Below are 27,145 nucleotides of genomic sequence, written 5' to 3' on the forward strand. Positions count from 1 at the left end.
AGCCCAGCTTCCTTTGTGCATTGATTTGCAAATGTGATCTGATGCCTACCCCACTGTTCTTTCAATAGAGCCACTAACTGGCTGTTTGCCATTCGCTCACTCAGCAAGCCCCCAGCCAACACCTTCTGACTTCCTCCAGTGACCCCCAGCTCTTCAGCTGAGAATCCAGTTTGGCTCCTCCCGCAGAGTTCAAGTTTGTGTCTCCCATCCCTTCCTTCCTCCCCAGCCACCACACTCTGGTTCTACGCTGCCCTTTCAAGGGGACTGTTCCTGCAATAAGCTCCTAGCAAAAGTGCTAGCCCCCAGCTCTCAGTCCCTCAGAGGCTTCCCTTTGCTTGCTCCTTTCCCTGTTTGAGTTGACCCAACCCACCTTGTTGGTGTTCCTTCCAAGACTCCCCTCCCATCCAGCCAAAAGGAATGCCTCACTATTCCTTGAATCAGGTTGTGTATACAGCTTGAAATTTCTCTCTGTCTTCTTTCAGGCCACTCAAGCTTCATGAAGCTGTCCTTTATTCTGGAAATACTCGCTCCTCTCATTCCCCTCACCACCTCTTCCTACTCCACGCCGTGCATTTATCTGTAAATTCTTTGTTTTTTTAAATACTTTTTTATTGATTTCAGAGAGGAAAGGAGAGATAGAAACATCAATGATGGGAGAGAATCATTGATCGGCTGCCTCCTGCACGCCCCACACTGGGGATTGAGCCCACAACCCAGGTACGTGCCCTGACTGGGAATTGAACCATGACCTCCTGGTTCGTAGGTCGACGTTCAACCACTGTGCCACTGCGCTGGGCTGCCTGTAAATTCTTTGAGAGCAGAAATCCTACCTTCTTTGTTGTTGATTAAATGATTTCACACACAGGTACAGTTGATAAATCCTACAACCTAAATTCCAATGGGTTCAACCACTCACAGGGGCCTGGGTTAACAGGGCAAGGCACATGGCACACCAGGCCCATTTGAGGCAAAAAACAACCCTGGCCTATTTGAACCCAGCTCTCTTCCCAAAACTGTCATTTCTGGTCCAGTGCCCATCACAGGCTTCCATTTCCCTTTTAGAAGATCTGATGGCTGTCAGCAGATACCCGAAACAGGCACAGCACTGAGAATATGCTGAAAATATTGGTTGTGTGAACAAACTTTGTGCTGGAAAGAACATCAGAACATCAGGTCAACTACCTTGTTTCAACATAAGAAATCACGGCACAGAAAGGGAAGAGACTCACCCCAGGTCACACAGCAAGTAGGAAACAGAACTAAACCTAGAACTAGAAGCGAGGCCTTCTGACTGCAGTTTTGGACAATCTCCTCTGCACCTTGGAGCTACGCGGACCTAGGATTAGCAGCCTCAGCCTCCTGCTGTCACTGCTGAAGACACCACCACCTGTTCGCCCGTTCCTTTTTCCCTCCCTCATCTCCGAGCCTCCTTCGCCCTTCCCACAACACAATCCTTCCTCCTCCCCAAGTCTCAGTTCTCCCCGAGAGGCAGGAGAACTTCCACAGGCTGGATCAATGGGCTGCTAACTAACAGAGAAGGCAACCGGTGCCACCCACCCCTCTAGGGAAGGCAGCCTGGAGCTTCTAGGTTTCGAGCGCAGCCTCCCGCCCCGCCCCGTCCCGCCCCGCCCCGCCCACTAGCGTTATGCCCCGCCCCCAAACGCGCCGGTCCCAAACACGCCTGCGGACACGCGGACACTTCGCCAGCCTTGGGCGGAGCCGAACCCCCAGAGGGCGGAGCCCTCTCCGTAGGATCCATCCTATTGGCGTAGACAGTCAGAAGCCTCGTCCAATGATAAGGAAGGGGCGGCCGCCATGGCCCTATCCGCTGCGAAAGCACTAAAACGGACGCCACTAACTGGTGGGCGCTGGATCTTGGTCTTTCCGGGTCCTTCCACGCCTCGCCACTGCTTCTGCCGAGCTTGGGCCCGAGGGCGAGCCGGGGAGCACCCTCTAATCGAGTAAGTCTTTGCCGGCTGGGGTGACCGTTGGTGTCGGTCCAGGGGCTGCAGCTGCTCCCTGGACAGAGCTCGGGATGGGTCAGGGGCGTGGGGGGAGGAGCCGAGCACGTGGGTCGCCGGCCTGACTGTGGCGTGGGTGGGAGCTGGGGTCTTGGACTGGAGGAGCCCGGTTTGTCCGGTCCGGTCGGTTCCGCAGCCGCAGACACGGTGGGGCGGAGGGAGCTCCGAGTGTCGCTGCTCAATGTCGGACCTGAACGAGCGCTTTTCTAAACCCTGATGCCGAAGGTGCCATCCAGTACCTTCCAGTGGCCGGTGGGCGAGCTCTGGGCGGCGGGTCCCCTGGAGCAGCCTGTGGTTGAGAACCTGTGGGTCGCGACCCCTTTGGCGGTGGAACGACCCTTTCACAGGGGTCGCCTAAGACCATCCTGCATATCAGATATTTACATTACGATACATAACAGTAGCAACATTACAGTTACAAAGTAGCAACGAAAATAATTTCATGGTTGGGTCACAACATGAGGAACTGTATTTAAAGGGCCAGAAGGTTGAGAACCACTGCTGGAAGTTCAGGTTGTGGTTGGCTGTTGCCCACCGGGCAGTGGAACAGCTGCCGCAGGCTGGGCGCCGCAGATGCTGACAATCGTGAGGTTCCCCGCTCACGGGCCCGGAGAGGTCGTAGGTAGCACCTTTGCAGACTAGTAAGAGGCCCATCGAGGCTGCCACTGGCCCTGGGTAACCGCACGAAGTAGCAAGTAGTGGAGCCCAGGGTTGGACCCACTTTCGGGGTTGCATATCGAGTGCATTAGTGGGAAAGCCGCCTTTTCCACGTCAGTACCTGCGTGTCCAGAAAGCCTTGTGTCTCCCTTTACCTAAGAAACCATGATACCCCCCTCCCCTTGATGGGTGTGGGGACATTGTCTTGTAAATCAAACAGCCAGAAGGAAAGAAAGCGTGTGTGTCTTTCTGGAGAAAACAAAATTCCAAAGCTCCAGATTCTAGTTTTAAATAATGGTGACAATTGTAGTTGGGCGTCCTGTGGTCACCAAGCCCAGGCGCCAGACCAGCAGGGCCACGCTACTTAGCCGTCTACGCCTGTTTCCTCATTTGTAGAGTTAAAAAATATTTATATATACCCACCCAGGGTGGGCACAGCAAGCTCCTTGTAGAGGTCGTTTTGTATTCTGCTCCATAAACCGATGGCATCAGCATTTTCCACATTACAGTCCAGTAGTCTCTATAATCTTAATTCTCCTGTTGTTGGATATTTAGGATTTTTTTTTCCTCTGAAAGTGGATTTTTATTGGGACCCTTACCAACACAGCTCCACAAAAAGTTCATCCCCCTCCAAATGTGTATCCTTGTTTTTAAATGGTATCATTATTTCCTTTTATTTATTTATTTTTAAAAACCTTTATTGTTGAAAGTATTACATATGTCCCCCTTTTCCCGTCCATTGACCTCTCCTACCCCACCCCTGCCTCCACCCCCACCCCAAGCTTTCACCACCCTATTGTCTGTGTCCATGGGTTATGCCTATAGGCATGAGTTCATTGGTTGATCCCACCCCTGCCTTCCCTGCCTTCCCTCTGAGGTTTGACAGTCTGTTGGATGCTTCTATGTCTCTAGATTATTTTTGTTCATCAGTTTATGTTGTTCATTAAATAATTCATCCTAAATTATTTAGGATGTTTCTTTAAATATGATAGTACTGCTGTAGTAAATCTTTCTCGTTTCTGAGATAGAATTTACTTTTTGAAAGTGTACAGTTTGTAGTATATTCGAAAGATTGTGTGACCATCACGTGATATCTCTTATTCCAGAACATGTTCATCACCCTAAAAAGAAACCGTATGACCCCAGTGCGTCCCAGGCACCTCCGGGTGGTGTTGCTGGGCTCCAGCCCCAGCCCTGTGCTAGGCAGGGTGTTGGGGCCCTGCTGCCTGGGCTGCCCCACCTGAAGGCTTAGGTGGGGCAAATAGAGCCTCTCGCTCACATTGAATTTCAGCCTTCAGGGAGTTCTGGACCTACCTCTCTGGGCTACAGGGAGGGGACTGAGGCGTGCAGCCTGGGAAGAGGCTGACTGCAACCTCTTGTGTGGCCTAGCGTGGCCTCCACCCCGCAAGCCTTAAGGTTCCTGGGTCTGGGATTTTTCTGGGCCTACAACTTCCGGATTTTTCAGGCAGGCCCAGAATGGTGTCTTGGGGCAAAAACACCATTTATCCAGAAACCTGTGAAATGCTCAAAACAAAAGCACTGGCACTTTGGAGTGCAGAGCCAAGTCTTTGCCAGTCCTGTGCGGAAAACTGCCAGGCTGCGAGACAAAGCCAATCTCTGGGTGAATGAGATCCAGGAGTAGGTCTGTACAGAGACCCCAAATTGAAGCAGGTCCTGAAAAACTGCTCAGGTGTTTTCAACAAGTGAAGGTTGGAACTTCAGGATTATGGAAAAGTGGAGGTGGAAAGACTTGCAGCCAAAAGAGTTGAACTTTTGAAAGCTCATTGGAACCATTGTAAAACTGAAATGGGATGACCACAGAGCAACATTAGCTGCAAGGAATGGAGAAGCTAAGCAGACAAGTCAGCATGTTTCATGTTACAGAGAGCTACAGGGGATGCTCTCATCTGGAGGAAACAGTAGGTTTAAAAAGCAGATATAGGATATAAAGAAAATATTTTCAAAATTTATCACTACTGAAATGTTATTCACAGCAAAACTTTGGAGGTATACTCTGCTGTCTACCAAAATACACAAAAGATTTAGAGGTTTTTCAGAAGCTCTAGGTATCTGCCAGATTATCCATCTTGTTTAGATACTGTAAGAGCAAATTCACAGTTGCCTTTTCAGAGATTGTTGTAAGCTGAGAGGGTCTCTGGAGCAGGACAGGTGTCCACCTGTGGACTAAGAAAGGATCAACAAGCAGAAGATGAAGAATTAGATGTAAAAGAAGAAGAAATTAATTTCCCTAAGTACACTTCTTTTTTCCCTTTTCATCTTAAAATAACTCAGAATCCAGGATTACTATATTTAAAACTATACTGGCTTGCTATGTTAAGCCTCAAAATGAAATGGTACTGGAAATAGAGAAAATTAAAGGAAATTTATGCTGACTGAAAAATTAAGGTTTTAAAAATATTACATGCCTAGGCATTTCAAACTCCTACTTAGTAATATGTGATCCTTTTGTATGAGCCCTCACCTTGGATTTCAAGGTGCTTCATATTAATGCACTGTACCTGGCTGGGAGTGCTATTATAAGTAGTAAGTAGGCAACAACATCTAAAAGATCTACCAATTCCACTTAGCTTCTCTGAGGTTGACTCCAGAAAAAGATTTCATCTCGTCATTCTGATTAAATGTAAATTCTATTGCATGAAACTTTAAGTAAAAAGACGTTTTCCATTTTTAAGCTTTTACTGAAACATAAAGTATCATTATTTTATCTGTAAATTTACCAAACAGAATAAAGGAAATATGATACCAATAGATCTGTGTTTTACAAATTCCTGAAGCATAAATTTTAGTTTAGATAAAAGTCACAGTAACCTGATTATGGTTTTAAAACAAAACTGCCGTCATACTAAAGTATATCTGGTGCTACAGCTTTTAAATATATATATTTTTATTGGTTTCGGAGAGGGAGAGAGATATAGAAACATCATTGATGAGAGGGAATCATTGATTGGCTGCCTTCTGCACGTCCCCCACTGAGGATCGAGCCCACAACCGGGCATATGCCCTTCACAGAATCGAACCTGGAACCCCTCAATCCGCAGGCCGATGCTCCATCCACTGAGCCAAACTGGCGAGGGCAGTGCTACAGCTTTTGAAAAGCTAGTAATCTGGTGGAATCTACGAAAGCATAAGTATACATAGACTATCGTAAGTCCTTTAAAATTCTATAAAAATTTTATCAAGCTACCACCTAGTTAATAAGGTATAACCTTTCCCTTAGTCTCTTATTCCTGGAAGTATAAAACAATTTAATCAGCACTTATCATCTCATTTGTGATAACTGGGAAGAACAGTTCTTCATAACAGAACAATGGACTAGCAAGAAGCTTTAAAAAAAAAAAAAAGAAGACCTTTGTATTAGTCTCCTTATTCTCTGCCTCCTCTCCCTCCACCCCAGCCCCTATAAAATACTGTGTGTGTCTGTGTGTGTGTCTGTGTCTGTGTGTCTGTGTCTGTATTTGCCTATTCTGGAGATTTCATATATGTTGAATCGTTCAATTTTATGTCTGACTTCTTTCACTTAGCATATATTTTCAGGGTTCATCCTTGTTGTGTCATGTACTTCATTCTTTTTATGGCCAAATAACATTCTGTTGCATGGAGATGCCACATTTTTATGCATTCATCAGCTGATGGAAATATGGGCTGTTGCCACTTTTAGGCAATTATGAATAACGCCACTATGAATGTTCCTCTCAAAATTTTTGTGTGACCATGTGTTTTCATTTCTGCTGGGTTTTGCTGGCTGATATGGTAACTCTATGTTGAACCTTTTGAGGAGCTGCAAAACTTCCTGATGTGGTGGCAGTATTTTACATTCCCACTAGCAAATCAAGAAAATTTGTTACAGAATTTGTGAAATGTTTGGTTAAGTGCCATACTCATTAAATTTTTCTTTCTTTCTTTGTATTGAAATAACCCCAACTCACAATCATAGGTTGACACGGAAGTGGTTGAGTAAATGCTGAATTCTGGAATGTAGGTCCAGACTTCTGGCGCTCTGTTTGATGCTAACAGGCACTCTCAACTCAAAAGTAGAAGTTGGGGCCCAGGCCCGCATGGCTCAGTGGTTGAGCGTTAACCTATGAACCAGGAGGTCACGATTTGATTCCTAGTCAGGGCATATGCCCAGGTTGCTGGCTCGATCACCAGTGGGAGGGTGGGCAAGAGGCAGCTGATCAATGATTTTCTTTCATCATTGATGTTTCTATCTCTCCCTCTCCCTTCTTCTCTGAAATCAGAACATACATATATATATTTTATTTTTTTTTTTAAGTATAAGATGGGAAGTAAAGGCAAATAGACTTCTATTCTTTGGTTACATTCAACCCATTTTTTCCCAATTTTGTTACGGCATTTGAATGTGTTTTTTAAATGTATTAGGTCAGATGTCATCAGTGTCTCCAGTGAGTGGAGAGATAAAAATGACCAGGTGTTGAGAAAATCTGAAACTTACAGCAGTTGGTCCGTGGACCACAGTTTAGTCTTTTTATAAAATGAATGTATTCCCATTGCGAAAACTTGTGATATTTTGATGATTAAGTGATAGATTCAGGTTATAAAAGATAAGATTTTTAAAAGCCACTTGAAATAAATATGGCAATATCATTCCTTATTTCTTTTTTAAAAAAGCTTGGTCACATCCTTCCTTTTAACTGCTAGTGTGCGCTCAAAGCTAAAAGACTCCTTAGAAAGCATACTGAGAAGCCATGCACACTAGACCCCGGTTAATTATGTTCACAGTTTTCCCTGCTCAATACTAAACTATTCTCTGCAAACAGGATGTGTATAGATTGAAGGAAAAAGTATGTGCTCTGGTATTATCTGGTAAGAAGAAGAAAGAAGCACACTTAAGAGAGATCTCATCTCAGGCTCAAACTATTGTCTTAAAGTAATTGTGAGAGTCTGTCAGCAGCTCACACAGTGACCCAGGGGACGGAGGTTAGCAGGTTGTCAGGCCAGGTGTCAACTGTGAGGTAGGAGAACTCAGCCAGAAAAGTGGCTTCAGATACATTGGATTTTATCAGTGTCTCCACCTGGAAGGCTGCCTTTTACAGATGAGGCTTGGGGTGGCGGCTTTGATGACAACCAGGTTGGGTTTGGTTGTGAACATGAAGGAACTATCAAGAAGTGCACAGAAAAGTGCATGCACCCACATGTTTGTATGTAATTTTCTTTTTTTCTCATATAGGAGCAGAAATGCATAAAAGCAGCTGGAAAAGTAGAAGACATGGAAGAAGGAGCCAGCGGCAGAACCCTAGACTCAGACAACACAGACCTAACGAGAGGCAAGTGCTGTTCCCCAGTGCCATTCTGGCATTGTCCAGCACCCTCCCGTGCACGTGGGTCCCTGGGCATCTCGTCAAAATGCAGGGTCTGAGGTGGGGCCCAGCGAGAGTCAACACTTCTGACAAGCTCCCAGGGGAAGTTGCTGCTGCAGGTCAGCCTGCCTCCCACACCTTGAGTAGTGAGGAGATATGGCCACACTCTTCTTTGTTTTCAGAGTGACCATGACTTCTGGCCAGAGCATTAGCCATGAGATTAGAGTAGACATTATCTGATACTACTGAAGGAGGATTGTTTCTCCATTTTATAGACTCCCTCTCTTCCTGTCTTTTTTTCCCCCATCCAATGACAATAGCATTCTGGAATTATAATTAATTAATTCAGTAAATCCTGAGAAAGAAGCTATATATATATATATATATATATATATATATATATATATATATACACACACACATATAAAATATAGTATTTAAAAACACAAAAAGGTATAAAGAATAGTACAATGAATGTGCACCTTCCACCCAGCTTAAAAAATAAAGCCTAGTCAGTACTTAGTTGAAATCCCAATATGAACATTTTCCACTCTATTTATTTTTCTGCATGAAGGAAATGCAAGCATCCAGTTTCAGAACAAGATTCCCCCATCACCTCATGGCAGGAGAGGACACCTCTTCACAGTCAGGGTTGCTGGTGTGACTTCTGGCCATAAGAAGTCAGCACAGCCGAAACCTGTTTGGCTCAGTGGATAGAGCGTCGGCCTGCAGACTAAAGGTCCCAGGTTCGATTCCGGTCAAAGGCATGTACCTGGGTTTCGGGCACTTCCCCAGTGGGGGATGTGCAGGAGGCAGCTGATCGATGTTTCTATCTCTCTCCCTTCCTCTCTGTAAAAAATCAATAAAATATATTAAAAAAAAAAAAAAAAAAGTCAGCACAGCCCCCACCTCACCAAAGGGGACCTGCCTGACAATTTTAAACTCTTCCATACTCCAGACCTCCTTTCAGAAGGAATAGGTTTCTAGTTATAAGGTGTCAAAGGCCATGATGCTTCTTTAGACCAGCTTAAACCAAACAATAACAAAAAGCATCAAAATGGTGTGGAATGGCCTGGCTGGTGTGGCTCAGCAGTTGAGCATCAGCCTAGGAACCAAGAGGTCACCAGTTTGATTCCTGATCAGGGCACATGCAGGAGGCAGCCAAATTGGTTATGTTTCTCTCTCGTTGATGTTTCTATCTATCCCTCTCCCTTCTTCTCTCTATAAAAAATCAATAAAAACATTTTTTAAAAATGTGGAAGGAACAAGGGCTTTGGAATTAAGAAGTCTGAGCTTGACACACTGCTTTTTCCTATAGGCAAGTTACTTAATCACTCTGAGTTACTCTTGTACAATACTTCTCTTGTGATGTTCACAACAGTGTATATACAGCCCCCAACGGGCTGCCTGGCTCCTGGTAGGCCCTCCGTACGGGATGGGCCTCTTTAGGTGCAGAATAAAACGTTACTGTCGGCCGAAGTCCCAGACTTGACCAGTATTGTAGAAAGATGGGGGCAGTGCCCAGTGTTTGTATGTTTTGAAAGGAGAACCATGGATACTTTCTGTGCCCCAGGCCTTCCCACAAGAGCACAGTATGCAGTACAATGTGATCTGTGCGAGAGTCTCCACTCAGCTTTGGCAGAGCTGTGTGGAAACACACTGGACAGCCACCCTTTGAGCTCTGTGGAAAGAATGGGGCAGCAGTCCTTGGACTAGAAACACAGACATTTGTCATGACACTTCATCCTCCTTTCCTCCTGCTGCTGATCACAGATGAGCTGCCTCAGGAAGGTCTGGGCCATAAAAAGGGAGAATAAATTTTCCCTGAAACCATGCGTCCTTAGTATTTATAGACAAAAGAGGAAGTTCTTTCATTCCTTCAACCTCGTTTTGCAATTTGTGCTCCTTTTGGTGTGGAGGAGGGAGAGGGGAAGTTCTTGATTTTAAAGAGGATTTTATCAGGATTCTAAACTTAGGTCTTTTGCACTGTCATTATATCCTTTAGCCTATAATTGCCATGGACGCTGCCTGTAGCTTTGCAAAATGAGTGTTTAAACTATGGCTCTATCTCAGTATCACTGAGCACATCACTTCTGTGTCCTGAACCCCAATTTCTCCATCTGTAAAGTTGGGTAGCCAAGTACAATTTAAACTCTGTATTGCTGGATCCAGTAAAGAATGAAATTCACCTGGCTTTATAAATGAGCCCAGCTGGTAGAATTCTTTATTATTATTATTATTATTGTTTAAAGTATTACATATGTCTCCTTTCTTTTTCCCTGATTGATCCCGCCCCCAAGACACGCTTCCACCGCTCCAGTGTCCTTGTCCATTGGTTATGCTAATATGCATGCATATAAGCCCTTTGGTTGATCTCTTAAACCACCACCACCACCACCACCCACCCGCCTTCTCTCTGAGGTTGGACCGTCTGTTCAGTGTTTTTTTGTTTCTAGATCTGTTTTTGTTTTTGTTCATCAGTTTATGTTGTTCATTATATCCCACATATGAGTGAGATCATGTGATATTTATCTTTCTCCAACGGGCTTATTTCACTTAGCACAATGCTCTCCAGGTCCATCCATGCTGTTGCAAGCGGTAAAATTTCCTTCTTTTTTACCGTAGCATAGTATTCCATTGTGTAGATGTACCACAGTTTTTTAATCCACTCATCTGCTGATGGGCACTTAGGCTGTTTCCAGATCTTAGCTATTGTAAATTGTGCTGTTATGAACATAGGGGTGCTTGGTAGAATTCTTATTGGCAAAGACTTCTGGTCTTTTCATCCAGAAAATTCCAAAAGACCTCATGAAGCGCTCAAGTGAGGAGCTGAGAAAAGGGAATTACTGTGACGTCATCCTCTTAAGGATGAGAGACAAAACCTTGCTCTACCTGGTGCGTTTGCAATAGGTAAACCACTGTTAAGGAAAAGCGGGGTTAATGCTCCCCAAGTAATGGAAGGTGGGACGGTCCGGGGTGAAGGCTGTGGCACTGCCTGAGCTACCCCTGCCAGGACCCCACAGTCAGAGAATGACTGGGCCTCCAGCCCTTCCCTGCACGTGACCATGACTGTATCGACAGGTGTAACACAGGGGCACAGCAAAGCCCACAGGATTCCGACCATGGCGATGGGGAGGTTCCGTCGACCTCGACCAGCACAGCTGGGAGTTCTTCTGTGCCAGGTAAGGCAGTCTGCTGGTTAGGACTCCTGGCCCTCCCCACAGGGAAAGATGAAACCTAGTCCTGACTCGTCAACTGGTTATGTCTGTTCAGGCCGCCCTTCCTCTTGTGTGTCTGCACTTGCATGAGGGTGAACTCCATGTGTGTTACCAGCTCATTTGGGCTTAAAGGAAATTCTGGGAACAAATGGGAACAGTAAAGGGAGGAACTGGGTACGCCAAGAACTGTGATCCTGAGGCACACAGCACCCCCACCCCTGAACTGGGCCCAGGGTGGTGACTGACAATGCTAGCCCACCTCCCGCCCCTTAGAAAAGATAGGCAGCTGTGAGCGGGGTGGACAGGCCACTGGGCTCCTTTCTAGAAGGGTCAGGTCACAGTGTTTTAAGTTGGATTTTATTTCTTTTGACTAAAGATCTACCAGGGTTTTACTTTGACCCCGAAAAGAATCGGTACTTCCGCTTGCTCCCTGGACATAACAACTGCAACCCCCTCACAAAGGAGGGCATCCAGCAGAAGGCAATGGAGGACAAAAGGCTGCAGCTGCTAGAGGAAGAGGACAGGCAGACAAAGGTGGGCTCCACGCTCGGGGGGCCGCCCGTCCCCTGCACTCCTGCCAGCCCGCATCCACGGCTGAAGGCGGGTGCCCATTCAGCGCCCCTGCACGCTCCGCTTCGTGCACTTCTGGGATGTGGTGGTGACTTTTCCCTGACAGGAACCTGACGAAGAGAACAGAACAAGCGAGCGATCCCCTCCCACTCCACTTTCCCAATTTGCAGTGTTTCATCAGTAATTCTCACATTTGTCCTTCCCTGGGGGGATCTTGAAAAGCAGCATGATACAGTTTCAGTAACTGTATATTTTAAATAGAAAACCAGGGTACATGGTTTGGATATGAGGGTTTCTTAGATGCCAGGACATTTGGATGGTTACGGGGCAACAGAATGGAAAATCCGGGGCCCCGGGGCCCCATAGGTCGAATGGAAAGCACGATGCAGACCTGAGTGTCCAGGGCCATTCCTGCACTCGCTAGCGTGGCGGCTTCTCCCAGGTATAGCTTGACTGGGGCACTGAGCAGACCTTCTAGTCACATATTCTTGCTTGTGATAGGCTTTTTCTCTCTTTTTTTTTTTTATATATATATTTTATTGATTTTTTACAGAGAGGAAGGGAGAGGGATAGAGAGTTAGAAACATCGATGAGAGAGAAACATCGATCAGTTGCCTCCTGCACACCTCCCACTGAGGATGTGCCTGCAACCAAGGTACATGCCCTTGACCGGAATTGAACCCGGGACCCTTCAGTCCGAAGGCCGACGCTCTATCCACTGAGCCAGACCGGTCAGGGCTAGGCTTATCCTCTTGCCACGATGGGAGACCAGCCAAGGAGATCATCGGTTTATATGCATATAATTTCTGCCAATTTAGTACCTGTTTCTTCATTGCATCCTATGGAACTAAAAATATTCTCTGTTACTGTATAACATAAAACTTCACTGAATCTATCTTTTCTTTTTTTTTTTCTTTAATTTAGAAAATAACCAGGATGGGATTTAATGCCACTTCCTTGTTACAAAAAAGCAAGCTGGGTTTTCTCAACGCCACCAGTTATTGCCGGTAAGTCAGTGCCTCTTCACGAATATTCTTTTTCTGTTTTTTATTTCCATGGTCCAAGAATCCAATCAGGAGACCACATAGCTCATAGCTGCTCTGTGAGGAGCATTCACAATTGAGGAGCTCTAGCTCACAGCCTGCCGTCTGCTGCTGAACCAGCCCTGAGAGAATCACTCCTAGAGCACGGGGCAGACGTCTGCAGGAGGCCAGAGAGAGGCGAGGGGACCTAGGCAGAGAAATTGGGCAGACATTTCTCAGGATGTTTTCTCCGTTACTTATAAATCGTGTTTAGTTTAGTAGTAGGTCTTATCACTTTATTCCTGTGAGATTTCTGCCTCCTTTTCTCTTTACCTTAACAGTTACAAAAAATGGAACATTAAATAGATGTATGTGCACTAAACTTATTTAAGTACGTGTGATTCCTGATATAATTCTAACTAAAGCCCTGTGAGATAGGTGGACACCTCCTCTGGTTTCTGTAAGAGACTGAGGCTCAGAGCGGTGTGATTTTCTCACGGTGAAGCTAGAAAGGATGGGATCTGACTCCCACACCTGAGCTCCTGACCCGTGTTCTGCTGCCTCCCACTCTGTGTGGACAGGGGAAGAAGCACCCTGAGTTTGGGTGGTTTATAGGGGACACAGCTCTCATCTTGGAGCGAGGCCGCCTTCCCTGTAGGCCAGCCCTGCAGGAGGTATGAGGCAGGGCAGGTAGGAACCTGCCTCTCCTTCATTTCCCTAAAAGAGATAAATATCTAGGTAAAAAGACCTGTTCTTCTCCCTAAAACATGCTTTCTCCTTCGTGGAGGGGGAAGGGGCAGTAAGATGGACGGCCGCATGCCTGGGTTCTTCCCACTAGCTGGGTGCGTGCCCTTCGGCGTATTTCATTTCTCAGGCACCTTCTCTTGGTCTCGAGAAAGAGTTGTACCGGCCGGAACCGGCTTGGCTCAGTGGATGGAGAGTCGGCCTGTGGACTGAAGGGTCCCAGGTTCGATTCCGGTCAAGGGCATGTGCCTTGGTTGCAGGCACATCCCCAGTAGGAGGTGTGCAGGAGGCAGCTGATCGATGTTTCTCTCTCATCGATGTTTCTAACTCTCTGTCTCTCTCCCTTCCTCTCTGTAAAAAAATCAATAAAATATTTATATTTTTAAAAAAGAGTTGTACCAGACGATCCCAAAACAGATTCCTCGAGTTCTAACTTTCTTTGACCCTGTAAATGGGCCGCTCATTTCTTTGCTTTAGTTTTCCTGAGAGTTCTAAAATTGGATTTATTTGGGATCTTGCTCATTTCCATTGCTGAGAGATAATAGGGAGAGGGCTAAGGAGGTGAGGTGGTCTTCAGGGTGTGGGGCAGGGCAGACGCTCTGAATCTTCCTCATGGGTGTCTAGGTGTGGTGCCCATGCCCTCCCCGCCCCTCTCTTCCCCCTGCAGTTTAGCCCACGAGCTGCGAGTGAGCTGCATGCAGAGGAAGAAGGTTCAGATTCACAGCTCCGATCCCTCTGCTTTGGCAAGCGACCGATTTAACCTCATATTGGTGAGTGGGAGGGAGCCGCATGTGGATGCGGGGGTATTGCTGCCGTGCCCGACACTTGGTGCCCTGGCACTGGCTCCCATCACGCCTGGCTGTGTAGATGCCAGTTGCATAAAAGCAGGTGTCCACTAGGTTTTATAGTTTTAACAGGCACCTACTGGCTACCCATTGGCAGGTGCCGAACTAGCAAGGAAGGCCACGGCGACCGTTGTCCCCCCTACTACAGCTCTGTCATTTGACATGAGAATCAGGGCCCACCTCACATTGACTGAGGCCCATCAGAAGGGCACACAGTGGTTCAGGAGCTTCTAATCTTCCCTATACTGGGCAGGATTTGGTGGCCAACCCTAGTGCTCCCGTGTCCTCAGTAGCAACAGCACGTTACTCCCTTGCTTGCTATTCTGACCTGAGTAGCAGTGGCCTGTAAGCCTGTGACCCTTGACCTGCACACCCACCCTCATCATGCCATTTACAGGGAGCAAAAATCTCCTCTTCTCTTGGTTAGACCCAGGCTGGAAGCCAGGGCCAACTACTTGAGTCCAGGGTCCAGGGAAATGTTGGCAGAGGATCCACTGCAAACGGCAGGAGCCGGCCTGCTCAGGTAGACTGGGCATTTGAGGTCACAGTAGAGCATGGCCTGCCCAGCAAGCCCTGTCTTTCCTGGAGGCCTGGGGAAAACCCAGGAAAGTGAGACACACACACAAAACAAAGAGTCTCACCCGGCCATTGTGGCTCAGTGGTTGCTTGTCTACCTATAAACCAGGAGGTCAAGGTTCGATTCCCCATCAGGGCACATGCCTGGGTTGCAGGCTCAATCCCCTGTAAGGGGCGTGCAGGAGGCAGCCAACCAATGACTCTCTCATCATTTATGTTTCTGTCTCTCTCTCCCTCCCTCTCTGAAATCAACAAAAATATATATATTAAAAAAAAAGAGCCTCAGCCTGATGATCTCCTAACAGGACCAGGGGCTGAAGCTGCAGAATTGACCCTTGACATCTTGCCCCAGGAGACCTCAGTAGCAGAGCCCTTCCTCATAAGGGTGTCAGGGGCCAGGACTCACTCCCCCCATATGTGTCTGGGGAGACATTTGACCTGAATACTTTCTTGCAGTGAGTTCCCCTCAAGTCATCTCTGCGCTCCCTCACGGACAGGCGCTCTCGCCTGGTGAATACGCAGACACGGGGCTGTGAGAGATGGGCAGATGGTGTGAGGCCTGCGAAGTCACCTACAAGCCGCTTTCCCTTTCCAGGCGGATACCAACAGTGACCGGCTCTTCACCGTGAATGATGTCAAGGTGGGAGGCTCCAAGTACGGCATCATCAGCCTGCGCGGTCTGAAGACCCCCACGCTCCGGGTGCATATGCACGAAAACCTCTACTTCACCAACCGGAAGGTACTCCGCCCTCCCCTTCAGCTTTGCAGCCCACTTGCCTTTGGGCCAGGGGCACTGCAGTGGTTAGCCAAAGTCAGATAGAGGAGAGAACTTTGGGAGGAAGCCAGCGCTCTGTGCCTCATTTCCCCAAGGGAGAAGTGGAGTTGTAGATCCTGAGAACCATGGAGGAAGCAAAGGCCTCAGGAGTTCCTTGTCTTGAAAGAGAGAAGAATTTAGATGTGGGAAGACTTGAAGTGATGCTTCCTTAGCTGGTTGTACGGACTTCCCTTCAAGAGGACTGAGTTGGTTCGAAGGAGCCCACACGAGGCACACAGTTCCTGGGAGGTGGGCTGCAGTAGCCGGGGCGGAGGGTCCTCCCAGTGTGTCAGGACGATGTGTCAGTCGCTCAGCCAGTCTGTGGCTGACACAGGTTTACATAAATGTGAAAAGCTTCATGTCTAAGGGGCAACCTTTAAACTGCAGTGGGGTGACAGCTGCATCTATACGGTGAGAAGCTGTGGCTTTCTGTTCTTTGGGATCTGAGCCACAAGATATGGAAATGGTTTCTGGGTAAAGTGAGAGCCAGTACGCCTTCAGAGTTAGGTGTGTTTCCTGCCATTGAAGAGAGGTCATTCCTGCCCTACAGGGTTTACCAGATGTCTCACTGTGAGGCCCATGCAGGGCTGAGGCCTACGCGCTACCTCCTCCCTGTTCCTCTTTGAGGCTCTAAGTGCTAGGACAGGAGCTTCCTGTTCTCAGAATGCTTGTTCCAGCCCCTTCTAAAGGGGAGATCTATCCCCACAAGTTATTCCACAAGAAAGAATCTGTTTGGCCCCATGAGTTGGTGGTCAGACCAATCTTTCCGTCTTGCTATGTGCTTCCTCACCAGGTGAACTCTGTGTGCTGGGCCTCGCTGAATCACTTGGATTCTCACATTCTGTATCTTTTGGCAGATGAAGAGGTTTGGTGGGGTTTGTAAAGTGGTATCTTAGAAGTCAGAAGACTGGACCCTTCTGCACGTACTTCACTCTTTCAGTAAGAGCACTGCACATGGTAGAAGACAAGGATTCCCATGATGCTCAGGGAAGTAGTTGAGGTCTTGGGGTGACTTTAAGGTCACTATGAACTTTAGCAGAGAATAAAGGAGAAAGGAACAGTAAAATCTTGGGAAGGAACCCCCAATCCTCCTGAAGCAGAGGTAGGAGCAAGAGCTGTAGTCGTCCCGAGGTGGGGTGGGCCTCCTGGGTGGGGGGGCTGAGGCAGGCATCAGAGAAAGGGGGTTCCTTTGGCATGGGGCATGGGCCTGTGGGCTCTGGACCTGGGGTTCCTGCAGAGATGGCCTTTGGAGCACTCTTCATTCTAGTCTCTGCCTTCCCAGAGAGCCATCAGGGCTTCTTTGCTGGGAGCACAATAGTGCAGTGTCAAGGTAGCTGGACCCTTCATCTGGGGTCCATGGGGTTTCTCGATGCATAGGACAACTGTCCGACATGTGATTCACAAAAGAATATTGTATGACCCCAAGCCAAAGCCACATGTTAATGAGTCTTGGCTTGAATCATTTCCATAATAAATGAGTTATTAAAATGATGGCCACTGGTACCCAACACCTACTTCATGAGTTGCCATGCGGTTAACAGTTAACATCTGTGAATGCACTTAGCACAGTGCTTGGCATGTTTGGGTCCTCAACAAATGATGGCTGAATCTGAACCTGTTTTTAAATGTATGACTGACTCTGTTTCAGAGGGTTTTAGAGCCTAAATTAGAGATCTGATTATAAATTTTATATAGACAAAACTGTGTGTTTGGTAAATTGAAAGTTTTATGTGGTTTTCTTTTGGGGTGATGGTACCACCTATGACTGTGAGATGTTACTAGAGGACAGAAGAGGCCAAGCCTTAAAAGAGAGAGAAAACAACAACCTCACTCTCATTTTTAAATTTAAAAACAGTATGGTATTTTATTTCATGTTTCTGTGGGCTGAGAAGAGGATAGAAATCCATGTAATTGGGTTTGAAGAGTATGAAGAGTATGGTCTGTTGCTTGCTCAGCGGCTTGCCCTCTGGTGGTCATCTCAGGTAATCTTCAGGCTTTTGTGCACCTGCTGCTCCTGCTGCAGAACATGGAGCTTGCTTCCTTTACAAAAATGGTACCTTTTGAGACCTGCATTCTGCATTTTCCCCAAAGAGTGGTGGAAGGTTAGACTAAATTCTCTTCTACACTTGCTGGGCTCTTTGTTAGCCTGTGGCCTATTACAGGATTAAATCTACAATTCTGGCCCTGTAAGTCATTCCAAAGTTCGGCTGTAACCTGGGTTTCAACCACGTAACTGAAAGTGCATGTGTAAGGACATTTTCCCCACATCCTTGCCCTCCACACTAGAGATACTTACTGTCTAAGGCAACATGACACACACGCATCAGACAGACTGCCAAAAATGTTGCCTGATTGCTTTGCAAATATTTATATTTTTCGATGAGGTGTGTATGTGTATTCATTCCCCCAGCATCTACTGAGCATATACAATACCTGTGCAAAGTGCTGAAGATGGGCAGCTCCCCAGGTGATCAGTCTGCAGTGATGTCTGTGTTGCAGCTGGATGTAAGAGGGATGCAGGTATTGGGTCAGCCGGCCTGGAGGAGATTCCTACATGGAAAGAAGGGGCCAGTGCTCCATCAGGAGAAAGTCAGGAGACCATGCACATGGGTATCCATGATGTCTCTGGCTAAGGAGGGCCTTGCAAGACTGAATCCTCAGGGATGTGGGATGCCCATGGAAGACTGTGATCATGGAGTCATTTCTTATACAGGCTGACGACGGTGAGACCTCAGACAGAAGGCTGCTGCAAGATTAAGCGGGCAGTGGAGAGGGAATGAGTGATGAGCAGGAGTGGAGGAGAGGCACGCGTCTGAGAGGCTTGGGACCCAGGCCAGGCAGTGCTGGTGTTTGGAAGAGTCCAAAGATGGAACTCCAAGAGAGGTGGTGTGGAGAACAAGAAGTGTGTAGTTAGAAGTTGTGCTGCATGATCACAGGACAGGACTGGAGGGTGTTCATCAGATTCAGAAACGGGCTCATTGGAGACCTTGGGGAGGACACTTACTGGAAAGGTGTCAAACCTGGATTTTAGTGAGTTGAGTGAAAGAAAGGCAAGGAATGGGGATAAATGTAGGTTCTGATTGAGAGAAGTTAGGCTGTGAAGGGAAAGGGAGAGGAACCAAATCAATCAGAAGACAGTACAATAGAAAAGTAGGCAATGAATATAGAGAGACAGTTCAAAAGGGAAACCCACATGACTAATCAGATGAATCAGTACACCCAGTTATGGTTAGGGAAATGCAAATTTAAATAATGGGAAGATTTTTACCCTTTCAGATAAGCACACATTTTCAAAGTCTGATAGTGCCAAGATTTGACAGATGTGGAGAATGGGGAACAGTGCTGGATAAGTGCATTGATATAACCACTTTAAGTTGGAAGTTGGGGATGCAAGAACCTTACAACCCACAGGCCCATCCACTCTAGGTATAGACATAGGAGCAGCTTCCAAGCTGCAGGTCATGGCCTGTCAGTGGGATATGAAAGGAATTTGTGAGCAGCATTTTTAAAGTGAAATAGACTAGAAAATATGAGTTTCATACTTAGTAAGGGCAAATCCTATATAATAAAACCCTAATATGTAAATCAACCGAATAGCAGAACAACTGGTTGCTATGATGCATACTGACCACCAGGGGGCAGGCGCTCAATGTAGGAGGTCACACAGGGGGAGCGCCGCTCAGCCAGAAGCCGGGCAAAGGGCTGGCGAGCACAGTCCACAGCAGCGCTAAGGAGCAGCGAGCCAAGTGGTAAGAAGCAGCGAGCAGGCGGGTGGTAAGGAGCAAGGGGTCCTGGACTGTGAGAGGGCTCTGGGCTGTGAGAGGGCACAGGCCAGCCTGAGGGAAACCACCCCCCACCCCCACCTCTAAACATTTCAGGGGCCAGAACACAAATTTTGTGCACCGGGCCTCTAATATTTTATAAGACTTTTATTTCAAATATTTGTGTGTGTGTGTGGCATGTAGTACTGTAAAATTCTTACTCTGGGATTAAGAAACACTGCCTTAGAAAAGGCTCCCACACATGGGCCTGGGAGACAGGAAGGCACTCATTCCAGCAGAAGAGCAAAAAGAGAAGCAACCATCTAAGTGCCCAGCAGAAGACGAATAAATCAGTTGTGATGCATTTATACAAAGAATGGTGTAAATGAAGGAACTGGGGCTACAAACCTCAACACTGATAAATCTAGAACACAGTGGAGATTGGTCTGTGTGATACTGTTTACATATGTTTTTAAAACAGTAACATTCTTTCTATTGCTCATGGACAAATATGCTATGGCAGGATAACATGGCCTAGAATGCAGACCAATTTTAGAACGGTGCTTCCTTCTGGGTGAGGGAAAGGGAGAATTGGGCTGGGGAGGGGTCAGAGAGGGCCGTTAGCTGTGTCTGTGACATTTTTTCCTTTAAAAACATCTGAAACTAAATACGGGAAATGTGAGTGTGTTCAATCTGGCTTTGCGGGTGTTATTTTTGTAATTTTTTGAAGGGCACGGATGCCCATTCTCCTCCCAGAGGAGAGCTTGTACTTGACTGTCCTTAACAGAGTTTCCAGGCTGTGCCTCATGGGGATCGCAGAGACTCCGGGCTGTGCCACCCTGCTCCCAGCGTCACTGTTCGTCAATAGTCATCCAGGTACCAGGGCCCCCCCTTTTTTTAATAAGGGGTACTGTGACAGAGGTCTCTGTCCTCTGCCTCCCCGAGGCTACAGCCAGCAACACCAGAAGCTCCTTGGCGAAGGATTGGACCAGGAGGGGTGGGAACCACAGGCTGAGTGAACCAGTCAGAGCTCGCAGGGTGGGGACAGCAAGCACCTGTGGGGAGGCCTTACACCTGACCCAGGATTCGTACTGGAAGCATGTGCATCTTTCTTTTTAAAAAATATTTCCATTGTTTTTTAGGGAGAGGGAGAGAGAAACATCAATGATGAGAGAATCATTGATTGGCTGCCTCCTGCACGTACCCTACTGAAGGTTGAGCCAGCAACCCAGGCAAGTGCCCTGACCAGGCATCGAACTGTGCGTAGGACGATGCCCAACTGTCTGAGCCACACTGGTCAGGGATGCATTGGCATCTTTACGTATTTCCTTCTTTTGGGTCATTTCAGGGGCCAGAACACTTAAAAGTATGTGTAATCAATGCAAGAAATCAAAACATTTGAGCTGCTGGTACGGATCATTCACAAAGGTGTGGCCCACTGGTGTTATTAGGGATATTTACATTCTCTGGCTGAAGGCAGTTCAGAATTCTAGACTTCTTCCTGGCAGCATTCTGAAAATTAAGTTTCCAGCCTTTCAGAGAATTAGGATCAATTAGACAAGGGTCAGGCCTCTAAGAGTACAGGCTTCAGGCAGACCAGCACGAATCCCAACTTGAACAGATTACTTAACCTCTGTAGAGTGAAGATGATACCCACCCATCAGGTTACATGGAGTGTTAAATGAAGTCACGTACACTTGGCATAGGGCCTGGCATTTCATTGAACAGCTAGTGTATGGGGCAGGTATTATCACCAAGTTACAGATGAAGAAACAGGCCAAGAGAAGTTCAGAATTTGCCTTTAAAACTAATCTGTGGCCTGATCCATGTGGGTCAGTGGTTGAGGGTCACAGTTTGATTCCTGGTCAGGGCACATGCCCCCTCCCTCACCCCTCACCCCTGCCGGGCTATAGGCTCAATCCCACAAAACATCCTGGGTTTTGTGGTAGCAAAAAAACACCCTGGTTCTCTGGGGTCCCTGGTCAAAAGTGGCTATTCTGAGAATGAATATATAAACCTTTCCTGACGTCCAGAAGAAGTGTCAAAAAGACTAGCAGCTGTCGGGGAGGCAATGTAGAGTCACAGATCAGAGGGCTTCAGTCTCAGATCACATTATTAGATGTGCAATATCAAGCAAAACATTTTTTAAATAAACTTTTTTATTGATAAAACATAAAGGGCACAAATCTTAAGTATATAGTTTAATCAGCTATCACAAGGTAAATATAGCCACCACCCAAGTTAAACGGAATTTCCAATACCCTCCCCATTACCATTTCCCTAAAGGGAACCACTGTCCTGACTTCTGACACCACAGTTTGTTTTTTTGTTTGTTTGTTTTTAAATATATTTTTATTGATTTCAGAGGGAGAGGGAGAGAGATAGAAACATCAATGATGAGAGAGAATCCTTGCTTGGCTGCCTCCTGCATGCCCCTGAGCAGCTGTTCCTGGAGGTTTCCCAAATCAGTGGTTACTGGCATGGCAGCGTGAAGGGAAGGTCTCTGTCCCTCGAGGGCAGCCATGCTGTACACTCACTGCTTCTCTCAGCAGGAGACCGGCCTGGCATGCTCTGCAGTTTCCGGATCCCTGGGGCCTGGTCCTGTGCATGGTCCTCGAACATCCAGGCAAATAACTGCTTCAGCACAGGTGAGCCAGGGCTGCCACCCCAGGCTCCCAGAGAAAAGGATGTTTCAGACCTTAAATCCCCATATCCCACAATCCCTCTCCCAGATTACAAGTGACACTTGTCTCTCCGCCCCATCTCTGTCTCTGTCAGGCTTGTCTCGGTGGGTCCTGGTGACCAACGTGGTGACGGGACACCGGCTGTCGTTTGGGACGAGCAGTGATGTCTTGGCCCAGCAGTTTGCTGTCATGGTTGGTGGGACTGGAAGGGCCTAATACAGTTTCCCAAGAGTGGAAATTTTGCCGGATTGAAATTGGATTCCCGTGTGACAGTTCTTCCTCATCCCCTCCTTTACAGAGGAAAATGGCATGAGGAAGGATTAAGGGTTTCTTAAATGTGTCTTTACTGAATGAAAGTTGACTGATCCAGAGAAGCCTGGCTGAACTGGCTTTAAACAACTTCCTGTTTAAATGAACTGTTAGCAATTCTTATGTAGCACTTGGATTAGCCAATAGGACAAGCAGTTTTTTGTTTTTAATATGTTTTTATTGATTTTTTTAGAGAGGAAGGGAAAGGGATAAAGATGTAAACATTGATGAGAGAGAAACATCAATAGGCTGCCTCCTGCACACCCTCTAATGGAGATTGAGTTTGCAACCCGGGCATGTGCCCAGACTGGGAATCAACTGGGGACCTCTTGGTTCATGGGTCAATACTCAACCACTTAGCCACACCGGCCTGGCAAGCAGTTCTTTTTCTTTTTTTTTAATTTTATTTTTATTGATTATAGAGAGAAAGGGAGAGGGAGAGAGAGATAGAAACATCAGTAATGAGAGAGAATCACTGATTGGCTGCCTCCTGCACACCCCACACTGAGGACCAATCCCGTAACCTGGGCATGTGCCCTTGACCGGAACCGAACCTGGGACCCTTCAGTCCACAGGCCGATGCTCTATCCACTGAGCCAAACTGGCTAGGGCACAAGCAGTTCTTTTAGTATATAAATTAAGTCCCAGTTCATAGTCCTTAATAGTTTCATACACAGCTTTCAAGTTACACATTTTATAAATTTAAAAATCAAAATTCTAGTCTTATTGTATTTCAAAAACTTGTTCCACAGAGGAGGTAGTATGCCAGTCTGCTTCCAGCAGTAAGCACAGAATTCATTAATTCAGGTTTCTTCAGCCATCTTCCCTCTCTATTTAGGACCCCATGTCTTAACTGGACCTCTGACCTCTCCTACTCCATCCTCATCACCCCAGCTTCTCACACGATCTTGGTGGAGACAGGGCGCTATCACTTGGGCTTTAGAGTGAGGCCTAAGGGGCCAGTGCAGCCAGTGGGGATGACCTTGGGGTGACACATGGGGCCCAGTTCTTCTCTGCTTTCATTAGGAACCCTCCCAACTCCACTGAGGCTCAAGCTCTGACCACCCACACCTCTGATCCAGGAGAGCTGGGACGGGGGAGGGCCTCCCGGCCTTAGCGGGAGGTACCAAGCAGTCCCTCTTTCCACAGACTCCTTTGCTGTTTAATGGCTGTCGCTCTGGGGAGATCTTTGCCATTGATATTCGATGTCGAAATCAAGGCAATAACTGGAAGGCCACTAGCTTGTTCCACGACTCAGCGGTGACATCTGTGAAAGTCCTCCAGGAGGAGCAGTGCCTGGTGGCATCCGACATGGCTGGAAAGGTACAGTAGACTGCAGGCAGCTGCTTTGCTGGGAGCCCAGTCTGGTCTAGTCAGATGTGGAACTGGTTCTGGTGCTTTTGATGGAGTCTAGGTCTCAGGAGTTTGAAGCTTAGATTTTTCTAACCGGAAGAGGTGTTTGGAGACCACCTGTCCTCCCTCATTCCTGGGGTTCACCAGTGTACCTGCTGGACCCAGCTTAATGGTCCCTTGTGCTTCTTCCCTCAGATCAAACTGTGGGACCTGCGGACCACCAAGTGTGTAAGGCAGTACGAAGGTCACGTGAACGAGTACGCCCTCCTGCCCCTGCACGTGCACGAAGAAGAAGGACTCCTGGTGGCCGGTACTTGGGGCAGGGGAGGTTCCATCCACCAAATTCTATCCCTTAGGCCCCCAGCATCTGAAGCAGCTGAGGGAGACATGACTTTAAAACAGAACAGAATATAGGGATCGTGGACTGTTGGGATTGGGAAGAGTACATGGGACAGCCCTTTGTTCCCACATCAGCGGACAAACATTTCAGTAACGGGCAGGTCAGGTGCAGTAGCACAGCAGTTTGGGAGACTTGGATGTAGGGTTTACATCTCTTCACCAGGTCAGCATTCAGTGTGACCTTACCCCATTATGCACCTTCCTGTCAAAAAGCTTGGGCTCCCTGTTCTTTGCACGTGTGTGTGTTTGCAGGAGAGGACGCTGGAAACAGAAGTTAAGGCCATTGTACAGAAACTGATGCCTGCCTCCTGTAACACCATCCCTTTGGGTCCATGATTTGTAGAACGGGAAGCAGAGCTGTCTAGCCACTAAGCCCCATCGAAAGCTGTTACAAGAGTATACTGTTTGTGGACAATAGAATATTCTGGCAGCTGGAAGTTTGGTGGTTGGACAAATGAAATAGTAGGCTCTTGACATTAAGGAATCTATTCTCAGCCTTCTTAGATCCTCAAGCTTGCTGCTACTCCTACAGAAAGTACTTCTCCCTGAAACCTTGTTGTGGCTCAGCAGCATCACTTGGTTAGAACTTTCTTAGGCTCCTTTACTACTGTCACCATCAGCAGCAGTTAGCTTCCTTTTAGTCTGTTTTCCACGGGTTTTCAGCTCAGAAGAGTTTAGTGTTCTGGCTAATAGAGAATAGAGACACCTTGTTGACAGGCAGATGGGGGTCGGGGGCCAGTTGCAGTGGTCAGTGACCTGCGCTACCTGAATCCACCCACAGCTGCAGGAGCAACCGGCTGTATGTCCCTCGGGGCCTGCCCTCTTCCCCTGAAGCTCCCCAGGACGCATACCATGTGTCTGGACCACCAGAACCAGTGGTGCTAGTGTCGCATTCCTCATCACTGAGCCCTGACGGCCAGGTGGTCTTGAGAACTAAGCTGTGAAGCCAGAAAGAGCTCTGGGGAGAGCTGCACCTAGTTTGTCCCCAGATGTAATGACGTCATTAGCTCTTCCTGCCTACTGTTTTATAAATAGGAAAGCGGTTGCACGTCATCGAGACCAGGTCGGGGCTGGGCTCCCTCTTGAGCAGCCATTGACACCAAGAGCAGTGCAGTGCCCACCCGTTAGCCGGACAACCAGCAAACTAGTTATGGTTCTAGAGCACCAGGGTGACCCATAACTTTGATTTTCAAAAACTACATATTATCAGTAGAAAAATTTTCCATTTGAGGGTTTGTGTTCTGGCTCCCAGGGAGTATGAGAAGCCATGTACACGAGTTCTCTGCACTCGCTAACCTGCCGCGTGTCTGTCTCCCCTCCCCTCCTAGTGGGCCAGGACTGCTACACGAGAATCTGGAGCCTCCGCGATACCCACCTGCTCAGAACCATACCCTCCCCACATCCCACCTCCAGGACCAACATTCCCAGTGTGGCCTTCTCTTCTCGGCTTGGGGGTGTGCAGGGAGCACCGGGGCTGCTCATGGCCGTCCAGCAGGACCTTTACTACTTCCCTTACAGCTAATTCTGCAGGGAGCAGCCTGCAGGCTTGTGGATTTGACTGAATGGAGTAAAGAGTAGCCATACCTCTGCCGTATGCTGTTTGCAGTGAAGGCATTTTAAATGGATGCTCTGTGTGCACGGATCCCATCCATCCTGCTGCTGCGGACATGAAGGTGCTATGTTTTATGTGGAGACACTTTAGTGATGTATGTCAGTTAAGTTGTGGGCTCAGAGAGCTTGAAAGTCCTTTTCATAAAAGGTACCTATTTCCTTTTGTTGAATTCCTTAGAATAGTCCCTTCCCCCTTTTATAAAACAAAAATTACTTTTTCTAAGGGCTGAAGATTAGCAATACCTAAATTAAAGCTTCTTTTACCAAAAGCCCTTCCAAGAAGCCTAATGAGACTGATAGGCTAGTCCAGGGGTGGGCAAACTTTTTGACTCGAGGGCCACAATGGGTTCTTAAACTGGACCAGAGGGCCGGAACAAAAGCATGGATGGAGTGTTTGTGTGAACTAATATAAATTCAAAGTAAACACCATTACATAAAAGGGTACGGTCTTTTATTTCAATAGTTTTATTCATTTCAGACGGGGCAGATCCGGCCCAGGGGCCGTAGTTTGCCCACGGCTGGGCTAGTCAGTGCCTGGGTCCCAAAAAGACATGCATCTGTACTTGAGAACGCCAGCTGGAGAGAAGGGGAAGAGGAAAGTCCTTTTCCTCAAGTTTCTAGAGAAAGATTTGAGGCTGGAGTTTGGCCTTCTCACACTCAGTATCAGGAACAAATGTTTGGGATTCTCCTTTATCATTCACGGGCATTGGGCAGAAAGGTGGATCATTTTAGAGCAGTGGTTCTCAACCTTGGCTGCACATTAGAATCACCTGGGAATCTTTAAAATCCTGATTTCTGGGCCTCATTCTCCAGAAATTCTGTTTCTTTGTTATGGGGTGGGGCCACAACATTAGTAACAAAGAAACAGAATTTCCGGAGGATGAGGCCCAGAAATCAGGATTTTCAAAAGGTTCCCAGGTGATTCTAATGTGCAGCCAAGGTTGAGAACCACTGTTTTAGAGGCTAGTAGAGCCGCTAGAGGTTTTAAGCAGGCCTTCGCGTGCCTTTTGTTGAGGCATCCTTCAAAATGTTAGCCACTGCAGCTCCTGTTTCTATCATGGGGACTTGAATGTCAGATTCAAGGGCCCCAGCTCAAAGAAAATAGGCGTTGACTTTTTTACTGTCTAAGAGAAGCAGTTTGTGAGATGTTTATACCAAATGTTAAAGAGCATGTCTTTCTACCAAACAATAAACCAGAAAGAACCTTGGTATGGTCGTTGAT

General features: G+C 47.3%; 1 protein-coding gene and 1 pseudogene across 4 annotated transcripts; both read left to right on the plus strand.

Moving 5' to 3' along the window:
- The first annotated feature begins 1,815 nt into the window (after positions 1-1,815).
- Positions 1,816-5,045, plus strand: LOC118679555 (annotated as a pseudogene).
- On the plus strand, positions 1,835-26,743 carry DCAF4 (DDB1 and CUL4 associated factor 4). 4 transcript variants are annotated; one of them, XM_036311943.1, is made up of 14 exons: positions 1,835-1,961; positions 7,888-7,984; positions 11,099-11,199; positions 11,612-11,769; positions 12,730-12,812; positions 14,239-14,341; positions 15,588-15,731; positions 16,600-16,649; positions 20,364-20,443; positions 22,117-22,215; positions 22,346-22,443; positions 23,710-23,883; positions 24,109-24,223; positions 25,641-26,742. In XM_036311943.1, the coding sequence occupies exons 2-14, from the start codon at positions 7,896-7,898 to the stop codon at positions 25,832-25,834; spliced, it is 1,488 nt and encodes a 495-aa protein (XP_036167836.1). In that variant the 5' UTR covers positions 1,835-1,961; positions 7,888-7,895; the 3' UTR covers positions 25,835-26,742. The 4 variants fall into 4 exon arrangements, with proteins under 4 accessions (XP_036167836.1, XP_036167843.1, XP_036167854.1 ...); XM_036311950.1 differs by having other exon boundaries at positions 22,120-22,215; XM_036311961.1 differs by lacking the exons at positions 1,835-1,961; positions 7,888-7,984; positions 11,099-11,199; positions 11,612-11,769; positions 14,239-14,341 and having other exon boundaries at positions 12,738-12,812; positions 25,641-26,743.
- The last annotated feature ends 402 nt before the right edge of the window (positions 26,744-27,145 follow it).

This window comes from Myotis myotis, unplaced genomic scaffold (assembly GCF_014108235.1).
Source record: "Myotis myotis isolate mMyoMyo1 unplaced genomic scaffold, mMyoMyo1.p scaffold_m19_p_1, whole genome shotgun sequence".
Taxonomy (NCBI): Eukaryota; Metazoa; Chordata; class Mammalia; order Chiroptera; family Vespertilionidae; genus Myotis; species Myotis myotis.